General features: G+C 36.4%; 1 protein-coding gene across 5 annotated transcripts in view; it reads left to right on the forward strand.

The window, feature by feature from the left end:
• The window catches only part of ABCC9 (ATP binding cassette subfamily C member 9), a 138,107-nt gene that overhangs the window by 71,700 nt on the left and 48,910 nt on the right, over positions 1 to 17,497 (forward strand). For all 5 annotated transcript variants that reach the window (XM_044227600.1, XM_044227602.1, XM_044227599.1 and 2 more), the window contains exons 19-24: positions 4,531 to 4,569; positions 5,948 to 6,049; positions 7,783 to 7,867; positions 9,275 to 9,355; positions 16,185 to 16,322; positions 16,471 to 16,596. In XM_044227600.1, the coding sequence (XP_044083535.1) occupies positions 4,531 to 4,569; positions 5,948 to 6,049; positions 7,783 to 7,867; positions 9,275 to 9,355; positions 16,185 to 16,322; positions 16,471 to 16,596 (571 nt within the window). The remainder of the gene's footprint in view (positions 1 to 4,530; positions 4,570 to 5,947; positions 6,050 to 7,782; positions 7,868 to 9,274; positions 9,356 to 16,184; positions 16,323 to 16,470; positions 16,597 to 17,497) is intronic.

Raw genomic sequence — 17,497 nt, forward strand, 5'->3', positions numbered from 1 at the left:
AATAGCTCCTCCAAAAAGTCTTATATAAGCTGCATATTGAGCACATCCAAACCGAGCTCATAAACCTCATATGTCCAATACCTCCTTCTCTTGTATTTTGGCAGGGTGTGTCCCCACCCACTGAAATCAGTTGGTACTTGCCCAACACAGAGCTCAAAGGTTCAACCTAGATTCTTCTCTCTCTCCATTGCCTGCACAATCCAACCAGTTACTTTCCTTCTGTCTGCCCTTAACATTCCTATGCCTAATTTAATTTGCCTAGTTCAGGAGAATTGGATATGTGAACTATTCACTGCAATAACTCCCTTACCTTTCTTCATACTGTTATGAGATGTACCTTTCTGACATGAAAATCTAGTCCCCTCTTGCCTATAATTTTTTGTTAATTGACTGGCTAAAGCATACAAGAAATAGTGCAAAGACCTTTCTATACTATACCAGGAGCTTTCATGATCTGGTCTCTGTCTGACTTCTTAGCTTGTACCCTGCCATCCCCCTACCCTTACTATTGTGCTCTAGTAACCGAATTGCAGACGCACATACGTCCTCTGCAATGCCCTTCCTTAGATCGTTGGACTCACTTTTTTCTAGTGTCACCTCAGATATTTTCTCTTTGACAAAGCCTTCTCTTATTCTTCTAGGTAGATTGAAATGTACCTTCTCTCCTGGTCCTCTCTATTTTGTTTAAGGAACAAAAACTAAGGTCTCCTTAGTGGACTGAGATACCCTATATCCAAAGCATGTTGTCTTTTTCTCATTATCTGTTTCACATCTAGGCCAGCCCCTGGCTGTTTTCTATTTTTACTTGTGGAAAAACAGCACTCGAGCATCTCTGTCTCTATCTCAATCTTGTCTCTGCCTATCTTTCTAATCTCAACCTACAGCCCCCTCCAGCTACTACTCTAGCCCCTTCTTTTTGTAGATAAATACAAAAACAAAAACAAAAAACCCTTCATTTATCCTTTCCATTCCTCTTACTCTCCTCTTTGCTTAGCCCACTGCACTCTGGTTTCTATCTGTCACTCCACTGAAGCTATTAAGTCCATCAGTGGCATCCTAGTTTTTAAAATCCACTGGGTATTTTTTGATCATTATATTTCTTGATCTCCTGGCCACTTGATGTTGTTGCCCATACCTTTTCCTTCAACAGGCTTCTTGCTTAGTTTCTACTCATGGCTGAGTTTACCTTAGAGCATTTGCCTGCTCCTCTTGGCCTTTTCTCCAGGTTTCTCTTCCTTCACCATTTATTAATTAGTGCTGTTTTTCAGGTTCTGGCTTTGTTGCCTTCATTTCTGCCTCCGTATATACTCGCCAGACAATCAGATAGCTTCCTATGAATTTAGCTTCCTCTATCTGGTCTTGTACCTGTGTTCTATTATGAAACAAGCTATAATTGTTGGAAGTCATTTATTGACTTTTCATTAATTAAGGATGGAATCCAAAGCCCTTGATATCTAAGGCATGTCTTAGGAGGGAAAATCACCACCAAGTGTTCGTTTGTTTACCAGTCATCTCTTCTGAGCTTCACATTCTGCTTCCTAGCTGTGATCATTCAGATATCCCTTGGGTACCTCAAGCAGAATGTGTCTGATATTGAATTTACTATCTTCCCCCAACATATGCACTTCCTCATCTGTGTTTCCTGTCCACAACTTCTTCCTTTCCTGCATCCCCTCCCACCCTGTCAGTCACATAATCCTAGGTATCTTTGAAGGTGTCCACTTCTCTTCATTCATTCACCGTTACTCTAATTCAAAAGCACTGCCTTCGTATCTCCATTACTGACCACTTCCAGTGGTCTCTCTGTCGGTCTAGTCTTGGTCCTCCAATTCATTTTGTACATTCTGCAATCAGAGTGATATTTCTAAACTGAACCTATCTCACCCCCTCTTGTTTAAACCCTTTCAGTATTTTTCTGTTCTGAAGACAAATTCAGTAACTCTGAAAATGGTTTACAAGCCCCTTTGCTCTCTGGCTGTGCATGCTTTTTAAGTTCACTACATACTTTTCTTCACTTGCCATTTATACCCACATTATAGTCATGTTGAATTTACATCAGTTCCTCATAAGGCCAGGATAACTCAAGGCCATCCAGTATGTGTTTTAATGGGTCTAAAATACTCTTCATCTTTACTTCATCTACCCCACTCTTGCTTGCCCCTCTGGCAGCAACTCTGCTATATACCCTGGTTTGCCAAATGTGGATTGGGTTTTCTTTCCCTAGGGAGGTAATCAGTAAATACTTCAAAATTGATATTGAATAAATATAGTTGGAATTTAATGAATAGTAATTGAAAAAAATTTTGATGCCTTCCAAATTCATATGTCCAATTTGGGCTGACATTTTCAAACATCTGGTGAGCATTTTCATGATTCTAATTGGCACTTCTGGCTGAATGGCCATTAGGCAAATTAATGCATTAATTTCTGCCATACACCTGCTTCTCTTCATCTGTTTTCCATCTTGCTCAAATTAGCTAAAACCATTGAGATCATTCATTACCTTTTTACCATAAAAAATCAAATTTCTTGATATCTAAAGCATACTATGTGGAACTATCACTTAGGGGAAATTGTATTTTTTGTGTATGTGTGAGCAAATTAATTCAGGGAATAATCATTAGTGAGAGGGAATTTTTTAGTCTGAGAGAGTTTTTTCCTACCTCCATTAACCATACCAAGATGTTATTAACAATGTGCATGTGTGAAAATCGTATCGTTAGTAGCTTAATGCTAAACATCACCAGGCAACATACTTAGGTATATTTTCTTCAAAAAAGCAAATGATGCTTTCCAAAGCCAAATCATATCTATTTTAGGGGTTCCACTGGACTTTAATTTTGTGTGTAGTTTTAGAATTCAGGTCTTTCAGAAGGATGGAATTCAATTACATTATTAAGAATCAGAACAATAGATTACTGCCTATGTTCTCCTCTAAGATTCTGATAGATTCCTGTCTCACGTTGAGGTCTTTTATCCATTTTGAGTTGATCTTTGTGTACGGTGTAAGAGAATGGTCGAGTTTCATTCTTCTACATATAGCTGTCCAGTTTTCCCAGCACCATTTATTGAAGAGACTGTCTTTTTTCCACTGTATATTTTTTCCTGTTTTGTCGAAGATTTAATTGACCATAGAGTTGAGGGTCCATATCAGGGCTCTCTACTCTGTTCCACTGGTCTATGTGTCTGTTTTTATGCCAGTACCATGCTGTCTTGGTGATCACAGCTTTGTAATAAAGCTTGAAATCAGGTATTATGCCTCCATCAGAAAGGACGAATATCCAACTTTTGTAGCAACATGGACGGGACTGGAAGAGATTATGCTGAGTGAAATCAGTCAAGCAGAGAGAGTCAATTATCATATGGTTTCACTCATTTGTGGAGCATAACCAATAGCATGGAGGACAAGGGGCGTTAGAGAGGAGTAGGGAATTTGGGTAAATTGGAAGGGGAGGTGAACCATGAAAGACTATGGACTCTGAAAAACAGTCTGAGGGGTTTGAAGTGGCGGGGGGGTGGGAGGTTGGGGTACCAGGTGGTGGGTATTATAGAGGGCACAGCTTGCATGGAGCACTGGGTGTGGTGAAAAAATAATGAATACTGTTTTTCTGAAAATAAATAAATTGGGAAAAAAAAGAATCAGAACAATAAAATGAACAGGCTCACAGGTGTTTTCCCCCTATAACATAGACATAACTAAATGTTTTTATTTTTTTAAACTAAATGTTTTTAGACAAACATCTCTTTGTACATGAATCATATCAAACAATAATTATACCCAAATGTTGCAGTTGGACCTATTATACACGTCTGTTTTTCCCACCAGTTCCTTAAGGGCCAGGCTGAATCTAAACCTTTCAAGTTTAGAGCCCCCCAAATGTTCTTCCTTTCATGTTGTAAGGTAGTTAATTAGGAATTTAGATAGATTAAATTTGAATTTTAGGGGCACCTGGGTGGCTCAGAGTCAGTTAAGCAGCTGCCTTCAGCTCACATCATGATCCCAGATTCCCTGGATCGAGCCCTGCATGGGGATCCCTGCTCAGTGGGGAGCCTGCTTCTCCCTCTTCCTCTGCCCCTTCTCCTGCTTGTGCTCTCTCTCAAGTAAATAAATAAAATCTTTAATATAATAATAATAATAATAAGTTTGAATTTTAAAGATAGGGAAGCTTTGGAGATACCAAATCCTTATATAGACTAAGAAACTATTCTAGGAAGATTACAAAAATTTATATAGCTAGTTGGAACAGAGTTGGGGTGGAACCCAGATCATTGTATGAATCCAGATTTTGTATGTAATAGGACAGTGCTGTCTATCTTTTGGAAGCCTACTAATTATTTCCTTGCTGATGAAGACATAAAAGAAAATTATCATCTGTCTGGTTTGTCTTTAAAATAATGTCAAAACCCATTTGGGAAAGAAACAGTTATTTAATATGATTTGTATTTATTTTATTTCTTACCCAATATATGCACAGATTCACTCTATATTTATATTTCATAATTAATGAACATTGTTTGCCATACTTGCAGTGTAAATGAATCTGAACCTTCTTTTGAAGCAACCAGAAGGTATTATTTCTATTTTAATCTGCGTTTAATAAAAAATAACTTTCTTTCTCAGACTTTACTTATAATCTCTTACTCCTGGTCATTTTATTCATTCTGATAGTGTATGAAGTTTTTATTAAAATGTGCCAACATATTTCCAATAGCAGTGGTTCCCAACATTTATAGGCTGCTAAAAAAAATTAACTTGTCAAACAAAATGGCCCATTGTGTCAAGATTTTCTTCTCCGTGAGTCGCAGAGGTCTCAACTTTGGCTGAAACTCAAACTGTTCTTAGTAAAATTGGTTTTGGGATTTCATGAAATAAAAAAGCAAGAATATATATATTGTTTATGAGTTAAACAATGATGGGATCTGTCCCTAAGCTAGAGATGGGAAGACTGGGAGCGGGGAAGGGAAGCAGGCATGTCAGAAGTTGGGAACCACTGTTTTACTACATATATGGTTATCTAAGAGACGACTAGCATACTGTATATCAACATGTCTTTTAAACTCCTAAGACATAATGTTTTAGGATGATTACTGAGCATTTCTAATTATTCCTTTTCTTAACCTTACTATTTTTTAACCTTGATTCCTTAATTACTACTTACAGACCATGAACTAACTGTGATTTTGACTTTTAAGCTGATCCCTTTCCTACCCCAATCCCATTGTCTTCTTTATCTTCAACTCACATGTATTTTCCTGGTTATTGCAAATTAAAGTCTGATGTGTAGACATCTGGTAGAATTTGCAAGTGAAAAAAAAAATGGGGGAGGAGAAAGAGGTTACAATTTTTTAAAAATAAACTATTTCAATATGTTTTGAAATATGTAGTTTTTAAATGTGTAGTTATTTCAATGTTGAAGTATAATCTCAATATATTATTCTTTGCTTGGAAATAATTAAATGTTATCTATTACCTTAAAATATGTTAACATGATTAAGCCACAGACACAGTACCAATTCATGTCTTTCTCTAAGGTCTGCATATTAAACTAATAGTTATGTAAAGTGCTTTTAGTAAAAAGTAAAATATCTGTGGCTATCACAGAAAGCGTGTTGCTATTGATCTTTTAATTATTTTAAAAATTACACTAATTTTAGAAAGTAAATTTTCATTTTATTTAAACCCTTCTTTAGCATAGCAAAATCAAATTTTGCACATTGGGATACATTTTGATTAAATTCAAGTCCTTTTAATTTAGGTGAAATACTTAACCATTAAATAATAAGGTTGGTGGTTATTAAAATGTTCTTTCTTGAAAGTTTTCCATTTCTGTGTCTGAGATATTTTACCAACTTCCATTTTCCTTAGTTTTACTAAAATACACAGCAAATACACAGCACAACACCCTTGTATACTTTTGGGGTTTTGTTTTTCTTTTTCATTTTCCAGTAGGAACAGGTATTCTGTGGCATATGCAGCTCAAAAGCCTTGGCTATTGAATGCTACAGTAGAAGAAAATATCACCTTTGGAAGTCCTTTCAACAAACAGAGGTAATTTTGAATGTATAAAATTTAGAATGAAAATGAGCAACTATTTCTAATCCTTATGTTTGGTTCATGGTTTCTGCAACGTTTATAGCCATGACTTCCTTTTTTCCCTGGTTGCCTACTTCCACCACCACTGTAAGGTCTTCTGAGTCAACTTTTTAAAGAGAAGTCTTACTGGAAGTCTCAGCCCATCCTATACATTTATTGAGAACAACTTGTACACCAAAACTAAACAGCCGAAATGGAATTGGGGGCGCGGGGCAGGGGAGTTACTGAGGTTACCGGTGAGTAGAAGGAAAAATCCAAGGAACAGAAGGAAAGTTACTAGTGTAAAGAAGAGGAAGAATGTGGGATCTGAGAGGTCTAGTTACGGAGAGTGGCCAGAATATGCCATCTCTCAACCGTCTTTAAATACCACCAGAGTGCACAAAGGCATAACCTTTACTTGAAGCCATCACCTTGAACCTTGAAAGTTAAGCATTAGGTCAGGGGAGATCAACTTATTTAGTAATGGAGGCTCTGCTAGAGTAACAAAAACTTATTTGACAAAAAAATCAGTGGGTTTACAAAAAAAAAAAATTAGGTCACTGCAAAGACATAAGGAGAGGAGGGAAGAGGAAAGCAGATAGTGTGGGAGGACGAACCTAAATTTCATAGGATCTCTTGGGGCCTGGGGAACAAAAGTCAGAAGAGGACTTATGTGTATTGACAGTAGCAAACTAGACTATAAACAAAAGCTGAAATGTTGTAGTGGAGTGCCTTAAAAGCCAACTGGATATAATTCAGTGCATTCTGGGAGGCACAGTAAGTTTTAGAAAGGGGAATAACAAAGTAAATGTGATGTTTAATCTGGAAGTGTAATGGTAGATACATACAGGATGAATCTGAATTCGTAGCGAGGAGACGTTTAGATGTTTATTGGAATAATCGTCCAGGCATGCAGGGTTCATTGCTTGCACTCGGGGGTGACTGCAGAAATCGAAAAGAAGAGACAGTTGACAGAAAACCATTCTAGAATAAGAATGGAAAAATAAGAGCAAGGAGAAGAAGGATTATTCAAGAATGACTTTTTAATATTTTAAGACAAGATGATTGAGAAAGTGAAACTGTGGATATTTTCCCCAGCATTCTCTAGCTCCATGCTTCCCTAAACTTCCAATTTATCATTTCTAGTCCCAGCCTTAGATCTATTTGTGTATCGTCAGTCCTCAACCCTTTCCATTTCTCCTCCTTTCTGCAGGCAGACCATATGCACAGACGCCCACCCACAACCTATTTCAGCTCTAGAGAGTCTCCTGTTGTCCCTAAAAGGCACTAAGACCTTTTCACCTTCATGCAGTTCGTGAAGTTTCCTTTTCCTCATTTTCTTCTGGCCAATTACAACTCATCTATCTGGCTACAGCTTACATGTTGCCTCCTTTGCAAAGCTGTCACTAACTTCTCAAAGTGGTCAGCCATTTCTATGTATTCTAGGAGCATTATAACCTACCTCTGATGTAGTGTCTAAGGAGATCCATTTTATTATATGTTTATCAGTCTTCTCCATTTAGTAGTTTTCTCAGAGTGAGAACCAATATCTAATTATCTTTGTATCCATAAACCTACCATTGAGGTTAATCTGTACTAAATTGCTCAACAAATGTTTTATTTTGGCTTCTAAGATATTGAACCTGGGACTTACTTTATGAGCAGTATATTAATAATGACCTAAAAAATCAATATAATTTCTCCCAAAGGTACAAAGCTGTTACAGATGCCTGTTCTCTTCAGCCAGATATTGACTTATTACCTTTTGGAGACCAAACTGAAATTGGAGAGAGGGTGAGCTATGTATAGTTTAATTAAACAATAAACAAAAATCTAGAAAAGTCTTCTGGTTGTCTTTCACTTTTAATGGAGCATAATGAAATCTGAGAACATAGGAGCTGTGCCTTGTCCTAGTGACAAGTTCCAGAAACAGGAGCACAGGAGTTTTAATGCCACTCTGAAGTATTTGTTGGGTCACCACCATCTATGTAACATTGTGCTAGCTACTAGAGAGTTCTTAAGGAATATGCAGTTCCTGTCTTTGATCAAATGCATTTTTACTTACTTGGAGTTGAAACTGAGGCTGCTTCCAACTTCTCCCACTCTTGTTAGCATCTATTTAATCTGTTAAAATGGCCTTTTTTTCCTTTGTATAAACCTGTTTTATGATGACATCGTACTATTCTGGGCAGCTAAAAAATATTTATGCCTCTATACAATCTTTATGACAATTTTGGCTAAAATTTTTTGACCCTCCTAGGTTTGAAGTACTGGGCATAAATTTTATGCATTATCTATATTTATAGCAAATTTGTTAGACGGGTGTACTCATTGCTGCATATTGCAACTAAGGAAGCTTAAGTGGTGAAAAGTTGAAGAGCTTGCCCAGTTAGTGGTGTAGCTGGGATTTGTGTAACTCTGTAGTTGGTGTGTTGTTGTTTTTTTTAATTATCTTAGTCACTATACATTATATCATTAGCTTTTGATGTAATGTTCCATGATTCATTGTTTGCATATAACACCCAGTGCTTTTAATGCCTTTTCTTGATTGCAGCACAGTATGGTATCTAAGAGTATGGACTCCTTAGTTTCCTAGTGTGTAAAGGGAATGCTACTCATATATTGGAATTGCTATAAGGAATAAAAGAAATAAGGAATGTAAAGGCATTCACACAAGCCTAGCACATACTAAGTGCTCAGCGTAGTTCAAAATTTTTTATAATTAGAACTTGATTATAAAATGTATTGCAACAGAATTATAATTCTGTTGAACATAATTGATAGTATCAAATTTAAGAAGTATGTATGAAGTAAACTACAGACACAATTCACAAAACTAGTAAAAATTTTGGAGTTACTTGCTGTGTTTAGCAGTCAACTCACCACGTGTTTGGCTATTGATGCTTTTGTACAGCTATCTCTCAGAGTGAGAAAAGGATCTTTGGTACCAGTCAAAAATCATCTTAACATAATTATTAAGTATTGACCAGAACTTTAAAAAGTATTAATATAATTATAAAGTATTGAACAGAAAATTGACAATTTTCATTTTACCTCACCACTGTTATCACAATTTAATTAATAAATTACCATTAATTTAAGATTTTTTTAAAAGAGAAGTTTGCATTTTAAAGAAAATTTGTAAGCAATAGATCGGTTACTACTGGAAAGGGTGGATGCTTATGGTTACTTCTTCTCTAGGGCATCAACCTGAGTGGGGGTCAGAGGCAAAGAATCTGTGTGGCACGAGCTCTCTATCAAAATACCAACATTGTCTTTTTGGTGAGAATATGCCTTTATTTCTACTTCATTTTTCCCTCTGGACAAATGAGCCTTTAGAGACAAGTCAAGTGACTAAAGGAAAGACAGTTTAACTTCTGAAATCTTAAAGAATATAAAGGAAACTGAATCCCATAGTACAAACCAGATCCACATATAAGTTTGAAAGTTGGGTATCTGGATTGGAATCCAAGTGACTTAGGTGCCCTAAATTGTTGCTTATATGAGATTCATAACCACGAGAATCATTAATGAAAAAGTCTGTATGGTGTTGGATCAACTGGACAGGTTCATATGTCTTCTCACTTATATTTGCTGACAAAAAAGGGATTAGAAGATGCACTCTTGGTGGATAGAGGGTAAGTATGCATAGTACTCCATTCCTGTGGTGTGAAATTCAGGCTGTGCATGACCTTGGACCATGAAGCTTTCGAAAAATATAGAAATTTTGGTACCACCTTCAACCTACTAAATTATAATTTATAAACATAGAGTCTAGAGTCTGAGTCTTAAAAAGCTCTTTGGATGATTCTCATGTATATCCTGGGTAAAAAACTTGGTTCTACCCATGGATCCATAAACAGAATTTGATGATTATGTTGATTACAAATTTTGCTATAGTTTGGTTCCTCCAGCAGGAGGTAGCTAAAATAACCAACTTACAAGTATGTATATAAGAGATTAGCAGACTATGTAAATGTTTCCTTTCCCTGCCTTCTTCTGTGTAGTTATTCACCATTTATAAATCTGGTTTCCAGACTTACTTTAGAGTTTTCATTCTATCTAATATTGAGAAGCTCTTCAAAAAGTGGGTTTTAGAGTTTCCTACTAAATTTGTATCTATTGCTGGGGACAGAATTTGGACACACTGGAAATTTGCTTCAGGTTAATATCCCTAAGAATACCTGTCCCCAAAATTTTCCAGAAAAACACACCATTAAAATCATAGAAGGATCTAGCAGTAACTTATGTAATTGTAAATCCCTATTTTCCCTTTCCTTTTGCCTTCGCCCCTTCCCTGCCTTCTTTCCCTTCCTCCATCTCTCTCTTTTCCCTTTTCTAACCCTTCTCCTTCCTTCCCTCCTTCTTTCCATCCATTAATAGTTTGTAAATGTCCTCAGTGCCATCTTCTGTGATGGGTAGAAGAAACAAAGGAGAAAAAGACATTACTCCTATCTTTAAGGACCTTGTGTAAATAATTACTTGGATGATGTTATGTTTTGCCTTAAATAAACTTAATCACATTAGCCTTTACACAATATCAAAGCCAAATGGAAACAGCTTAATGATGTATCAAGGATATTAGTTATTTTTGAAGTTTTATGGCATGTACGAATGTGCTGTGTATATCAGTGAATATATTTGTTTTTTCCAAAGGTATAGCCATGCAAAACATAGAAAGCTTATTCAGAAAGCCTGGGTGCCTCTGTCAGTTAAGTAGCTGCCTTCAGCTCCGGTCATGATGCCCAGGTCCTGGGATGGGGTCCCGCACTGTGTTTCCTGCTCAGTAGGGAAGACTGCTTCTCTTTCTCCCTCTCCCTGCTGCTTCCCCTGCTGGTGTGCTGTCTCTCTGTTTCTCAAATAAAAATCTTTAAAAAAAAATTTTTTTTAAAAGCTAATTCAATCTTCCTATTCATTCTTCTTCTTGGAACATTTCAAAAATAATGGTCATTAAGATGATCCAGAGTTCTGAAAGATTTTGAAGTATCTCACAGGTCATGGAAAGAAATTTCAGGACGATCAAGACAATTATGTCATTAAGCCCATTTTGTTTAATTACCGTGTTTGAAATATATATACACGCATATTAAGATATATATGGGTATGTGTATATGTGTGTGTGTGTCTGTATAATGATATCATTTTATTAACTGAAATATCACATTGTCCAATATTTTGCATCATTTAAATGATTTAAATAAATGATATTACAGTAGGCATTTCTCTGTTGTTAAATGTATTCCAATAAAAGCCATTTGAGGACATTAATTAAATCACCTCTTTATTCATCACTATGAGATCAGTAGACTGATTTTTTTTTTTTTTAAGATTTTATTTATTGTTTTGCCAGAGAGGAGAGCAAGCGCAAGCAGGGGGAGTGGCAGACAGAAAGAGAAGCAGGCTCCCTCCTGAGTAGGGAACCCAATGTGGGACTCCATCCCAGGACACTGGGGTCATGACCTGAGCTGAAGGCAGAGGCTTAACCGACTGAGCCACCCAGGTGCCCCCGATTTTTAAAAAGCTATTATAATTTTAAATCACCCTTTAACTATCTGAGTGCCTCATTAATATTTCCTTTTCATACATGCTTCTCCTAAGTACTTTAATAAAGCCATCTTCCTTATAATAGTTTCTGTTGAGGCAGGCAGAGATTGATGGAGACTTTATGAAATTAATGAACTAATTGTATCACTAGTGTAATGACTGCATACACACATTTATTCTAACTTCCAGATATTAATTTCTATCTCAATAGAAATTGTTTCTGTTTTTCACTGTCCAGATAATTAGCCAATGCAATTTATCTGTATACACACTATGATTGTGCTTACTCAATTGTTTAGAAAATTTTCCCCAGTCGTAATTTTTAAGTATTTCAGTATGTAACCAGTAGAATGAGTGGACTTCTTTTTCGGCCCTGTAGGCAAAGTAAACATTTGTTTCATATTGCATGTATGGAGGAGCAACAAAGAAACAAGTACGATGATGAAGACATTGATGTATTCCTTTTTCATTGTTCCAATCACTCTTCCCAGTTCTTCACCAGAAACCTCTACTGTTTTCTACTGCCTTGTTCCCTGAGTTTCTCTCATCCCTGCTATGAGTGGTGCTTCAGTTGGTGGTTATGTATCTATTCACCATCCTCCCTGCATGTCACTTTGCTTCTTAATTCCTTGTTTTCTGGAAACATTCCAGTTTTCTCTAGTAGTTTCTAGATTTCTTCTTTCAAGGATTCCAAAACATCAAGTGTCTACTTTGATGCTGTATCTAACATTATAGAAATAAAATGTATGTTGAAATAATTAACAAGAATGTCATCACCAGTCAATTATTTCCTAAATTATTTTCTAAATGTCTTAACTGGTACATAAAAACTTCCTTTCTGGGGTGCCTGGGTAGCTCAGTGGGTTAAAGCCTCTGTCTTTGGCTTAGGTCATGATCCCAGGGTCCTGGGATCAAGCCCCACGTCGGGCTCTCTGCTCAGTGGGGAACCTGCTTCCCCGTCTCTCTGCTACTTGTGATCTCTGTCTGTCAGATAAATAAATAAAATCTTTAAAAACAAACAAACAAACAAAAAAACTTCCTTTCTTCCCAAGACAATTGGGAATTTGTCAGCTCAGTGGTAGGTAGGATATTCTTGTGGTTTCTACTATTAATACTGATAATATAATAATAACTGTCATTTGTTTAGTGTTTTTTACATGATACTGTACTAAGTACTTTATATTATCTTATTTGATTCAGTTAATATTTTTATGCTTCTTTTACAATATATTTTCAAGTCCTTGAATATGTTTATAATAACTGTTTAAATGGCTATTAATTTATCTTGAGTCATAGTTTCCACTGACTGCTTTTTTCTCTTGACTATGGCCCAAACCTCCCCATTACTTTATATATCTGTTCATTTTTTCTGTATCCTGGATATTGTAGGTGATATATTGTAGAGCCTCTAAATTCTCATATTTTCTTGTGATGATGGTTGATTTGTTCTAGCAAGGTAGTTAACTTGGCTAGAGTCAGACTCCACCTGAAATTTCTTTTTTTAATTGAAGTATATTTGACAAATAAAATGTGTTTAAAATGTATGATCTCTCTGATATGAGGAATCTGAGAGGCAGGGTAGGGGGTCATGGCAGGTAGGGAGGGAAAAAATGAAACAAGATGGGATCAGGAAATCATAAGAGACTCTTCATCTCATGAAACAAACTGAGGATTGCTGGGGGGATAGGGCAGCTGGGTCATGGACATTGGGGAGGGTATGTGCTATGGTGAGTGCTGTGAAATATGTAAGCCTGATGATTCACAGACCTATACCCCTGGGGCAAATAATACATTATGTGTTAATTTAAAAATGTACAACATGTAATTTGATATATTTATACATGTATATTTATTTATATTTATATACTAATAAAAAATTGCAGTTATAGTAATATTTAATACTTTTCTCTTTTGACTTTAATATTAGAGTTTTAACTGATTTACCTATCACTGTTAAAATATTAGAGTATTCTAACTTAATTATGTATTTATCTTTATTAGTGAGTCTTAAGCTTTCATTTGTTTTCCTCTTACTAAATAGTGTCATTTCATTTCACCTTGAAGAACTCTTTTAACATATCTTGTAAGGGCAGCCTAGTGATGATGAAATTCTTCAGTTTGTCTTTGCCTGGAGAACTCTTTGTCTTTCTTTCAGTTCTAAAGCACAACTTTGCTGGGTATTCCTGTTTGGTAGGATTTTGTTTTTGTTTTTGTTTTTCTTTTAGCACTTTGAATTATCACCCTTTTATCTTCTGGCCTGCTAGGGTTTTGCTGAAAAATCTTATACACTTGTGGGCTTTGTCTTGTATGTAGCACGTTAGTTTTTCTTATTATTTTTAAGGTTCTCTTTTTGCCTAAATTTGACAGTTTAATTTTAATATGTCTTAGTTTGGCTCTTTTTCAGTTCATCTTTTTTGGTACTTTTGGTGTTTTCTGGATCTGAATGTCTGTTTCTTTCCCCAGGTAGGGGAAATTTTCTACCATTATTTCTTTGAATAAACATTTTGCCCCTTTCTTTCACTTCTCCTTCTGGGATCCCTTAAATGAATATATTGCTCCTCTCCATGATGTCCTATGAATCCCTTAAGCTATCTTCAGTCTTTTTCATGCTTTTTCCCTTTTGTTTTTCTGACTGGATTAATTCCACTACCCTGTCTTTAGTTCACTGATTTTTATTCCTCTTAATCTAGTTATCTGTTGAAGTCTTCTATTGAAATTGTCAGTTCAATTAATACATTCTTAACACTATGATTTTTGTTCGGTATGATTTTACATCTCTTTGTTAAAATTTTCACTTTATTCTTGCATTTGTTTTCCAACCTCAGCGAGCATCTTTATGTGAGCTTTGAACACTGTATCAGATAAATCACTTACCTCCATTTCGTTAAGATTGGTTCCTGGAGATTTATCTTGTTCCTTTGTTTGGAACATATTCTCTTGTTTCCTAATTTCCCATGACTCTCTGTGTTGCCTTCTGTGCATTAGTAAAGTAGACAGCTCTCCCGGTCCTGACAGACTGGTCTTCTGTAGGCGATGAACCTCATCATTCAACCTGACCCAAGCTCTTGGTTGCCTCTCAGAACTTTGAGACTGCCCGAGCTTCTGTCTTTATTCTTACTGATTCCCAGTGGTTGTTAGTGGGCTATGACCCATCAGTGTCCCGAAGGGGAGGATTGCAGTCAGCACCTAAATGGAGGCTGATTAGAAGTTGGACCCTCGGGCAGCACCTGAGAAAATATTTAGTCAAAACCCTTTTTACAGTGACCAAGATGCCTGTTTGAAAAGCAAACAGGGAGAAATTGGGAGATGAGCATTTTTGTCTGGTCCACATGCAGTGAGCCAGAGTGTATAGCCATATGGGGTGCTCCTATGCCTATTTAAAAATGGCTTCTTTGTTTGCCATAGTCCTATGGGACTCATGAATGCAAGCCCTGTTGACTATCAGAACTAGGTGATGGGAGCCAGCACATTTAGTGTCCTCCATAACGATTGGGACACTAGAGATGAGAATCTCCTCCCAGGCAGAAAGTGGCAACTTGGTTTTATTGTTAGAATAGGATGGAAAGAAAAGACAAGGGATGTGTCTAATAGCTCTTTCAGGCTACAGGAAGGATCATAATCAGGATCCTTCATGCTAATTAGAAGTGGGACCCTCCAGTAGCAGCTTGTAAACTATGTGGTCAGATTCCTTCCAGGGAAACACTGGGTAACGCGCTTGCTTCTTTGCCTGCTTCCCCTATGCTGAGTCCTGGAGAGACAATGTGGTAAGTGCTCATGTGCCTATTAGCAACTGCTTTTCATTTCCTATATTTCTATGGGACTTATCAATGCAACCTCCACTGACTTTCAAATCTAAGTGATTTAGGGGGTCTGTCCCTTGGGGAGTAGCCAAAAATTGGGGCTCTACTCTATATGTACGGCCCGAATCCTTCACTTCTCAGAGAGAAGCTGGGAGTTGGGGATTCCTTCCATTTGTATGGTGCTGTGCGGAGGGTGAGGTTTGTGATGAGAGTGTGTCTCCGCCTTTACTATCTTTTAGATGGGGTATTTTTTTTAGTTTCCCAATGTATTGATGTCACTCAGCTAGTTTCTGGATTTCCTTCAGAGGGAATTGCTCTGTGTAGCTGCATAGTCAGAGCACCCATGGCAGGAGGGAAATTAAGCATTCTCCTACACCGCCATCTTGGTCTGGAGTCTACGCCTGTTTTTATTATCTACATTTCAACTACTAGAATTATTGTTTTATTCTTTCTTTGGTCTATTGTTAAAAGTTGTCAGGATGTGTTGTTTTTTGAGCTTGGAGGTTTTATATATTATAATACAAACCACTTGGGATATTATTATTTGCTTTTTAAATAATTTTTAAAGTGAAAGAGAAAATAAAAGCCTCACTTTTAATTGAATACCTCTTCCCAACAATTTAAGTGTAGACAGGGTCTGTTTTTGTATAAACTGGTTGTTAAGGATAATGTACTTTTAGTCATTTTTATTTCTACTTTCTAGAAAAATTGGGTTATATCAAGAATATAGAAACTGTTTCCTTTTCTCTCCATTTTCCTGGTTTTAGGATGATCCATTCTCTGCCCTGGACATTCACTTGAGTGATCACTTAATGCAGGAAGGGATTTTGAAATTTCTTCAAGATGACAAAAGGACACTTGTTCTTGTGACTCACAAATTACAGTATCTAACACATGCTGACTGGGTAAGGGTTTAAGAGAAATTTCATTACTTTTAATATTATACTCATATACATAAACAGGGACATTAAGAAATGCTGTCTTAAATAAAAGTAATTCATTTGGCCAGTTGAGGCTTTTTGTCACAATTCTGATAATATATGCTTTCCTTAGATCATAGCCATGAAAGACGGAAGTGTACTAAGAGAAGGGACTTTGAAGGACATTCAGACCAAAGATGTTGAGCTCTATGAACACTGGAAAACACTTATGAATCGGCAAGATCAAGAATTAGAAAAGGTAATTGCTCATAATTCAGAAGAGTTCAGAGCCCACTTTAAAAGAGTCATGAATTATTAAATTCATTTATAGGTATATTACCATTTAATATTTGATGATACTATGGTCCTCATTTGAAACCCAAAGTAATTATATATTTATATGTCATTAATAAATAGGCTACTTTGGGGTCATCTGGGTGGCTCAGTCAGTTAAGTGCCTCACTTCATCTCTGGTTGTGATCTCGGGGTCCTGGGGTAGAGCCCTGAATCAGGCTCTAGATTCAGTGAGGAGCCTGCTTCTCTCTCTCCCCCTATTTGCTCATGCACACACTCACACATGCTTGCTCTCTCTCTTATCTTAAATAAATAGGCTACTTTGAAAGAATGAAATTCTAATGATAACTTTTGGAGGAAGTGCCCTTGGGTTCTTAGAAAATTTTGATTTGAATTTGAACCATATTATAATTAATTATATGTGTGTTTAAAACTTAAACTGTTTGCTGAATCATAGTATATCATTATTTTATCTTAATTTTCCTTCTAAATATCTTATTTTCTTCATCTGTAATGTGACGTTATTTTCACTCACCACCTATAAATAGAGTGTCATGAACAAAACAAAATCTAAGGTGATTTTGAAAGAAGAGCGAGCTGTGAGCTGTGGGTGAAGTTGTTAAGCATGCCTGGACAGGGCTGGGGAATGAAGGAAAGTCATCAGGAGGTAATAACAATAAACTTTTACATTGATACAGTTTTTAAGTTTAAAGCCTTTTTTACATAGCTCCATTGATTTTCACAACCTCCAGAAAAAGGCAAAGAAAATATGGGAAATAAGTAAAGAAAAATATGATCTCACTTTTATAGGTGAGAAAACTGAAGCCCAAAGAGGTTAAGTAACTCGTAAGCTGTACAGTACATAT

Source organism: Neovison vison, chromosome 12 (assembly GCF_020171115.1).
Source record: "Neovison vison isolate M4711 chromosome 12, ASM_NN_V1, whole genome shotgun sequence".
In the NCBI taxonomy this organism is placed as follows: Eukaryota; Metazoa; Chordata; class Mammalia; order Carnivora; family Mustelidae; genus Neogale; species Neogale vison.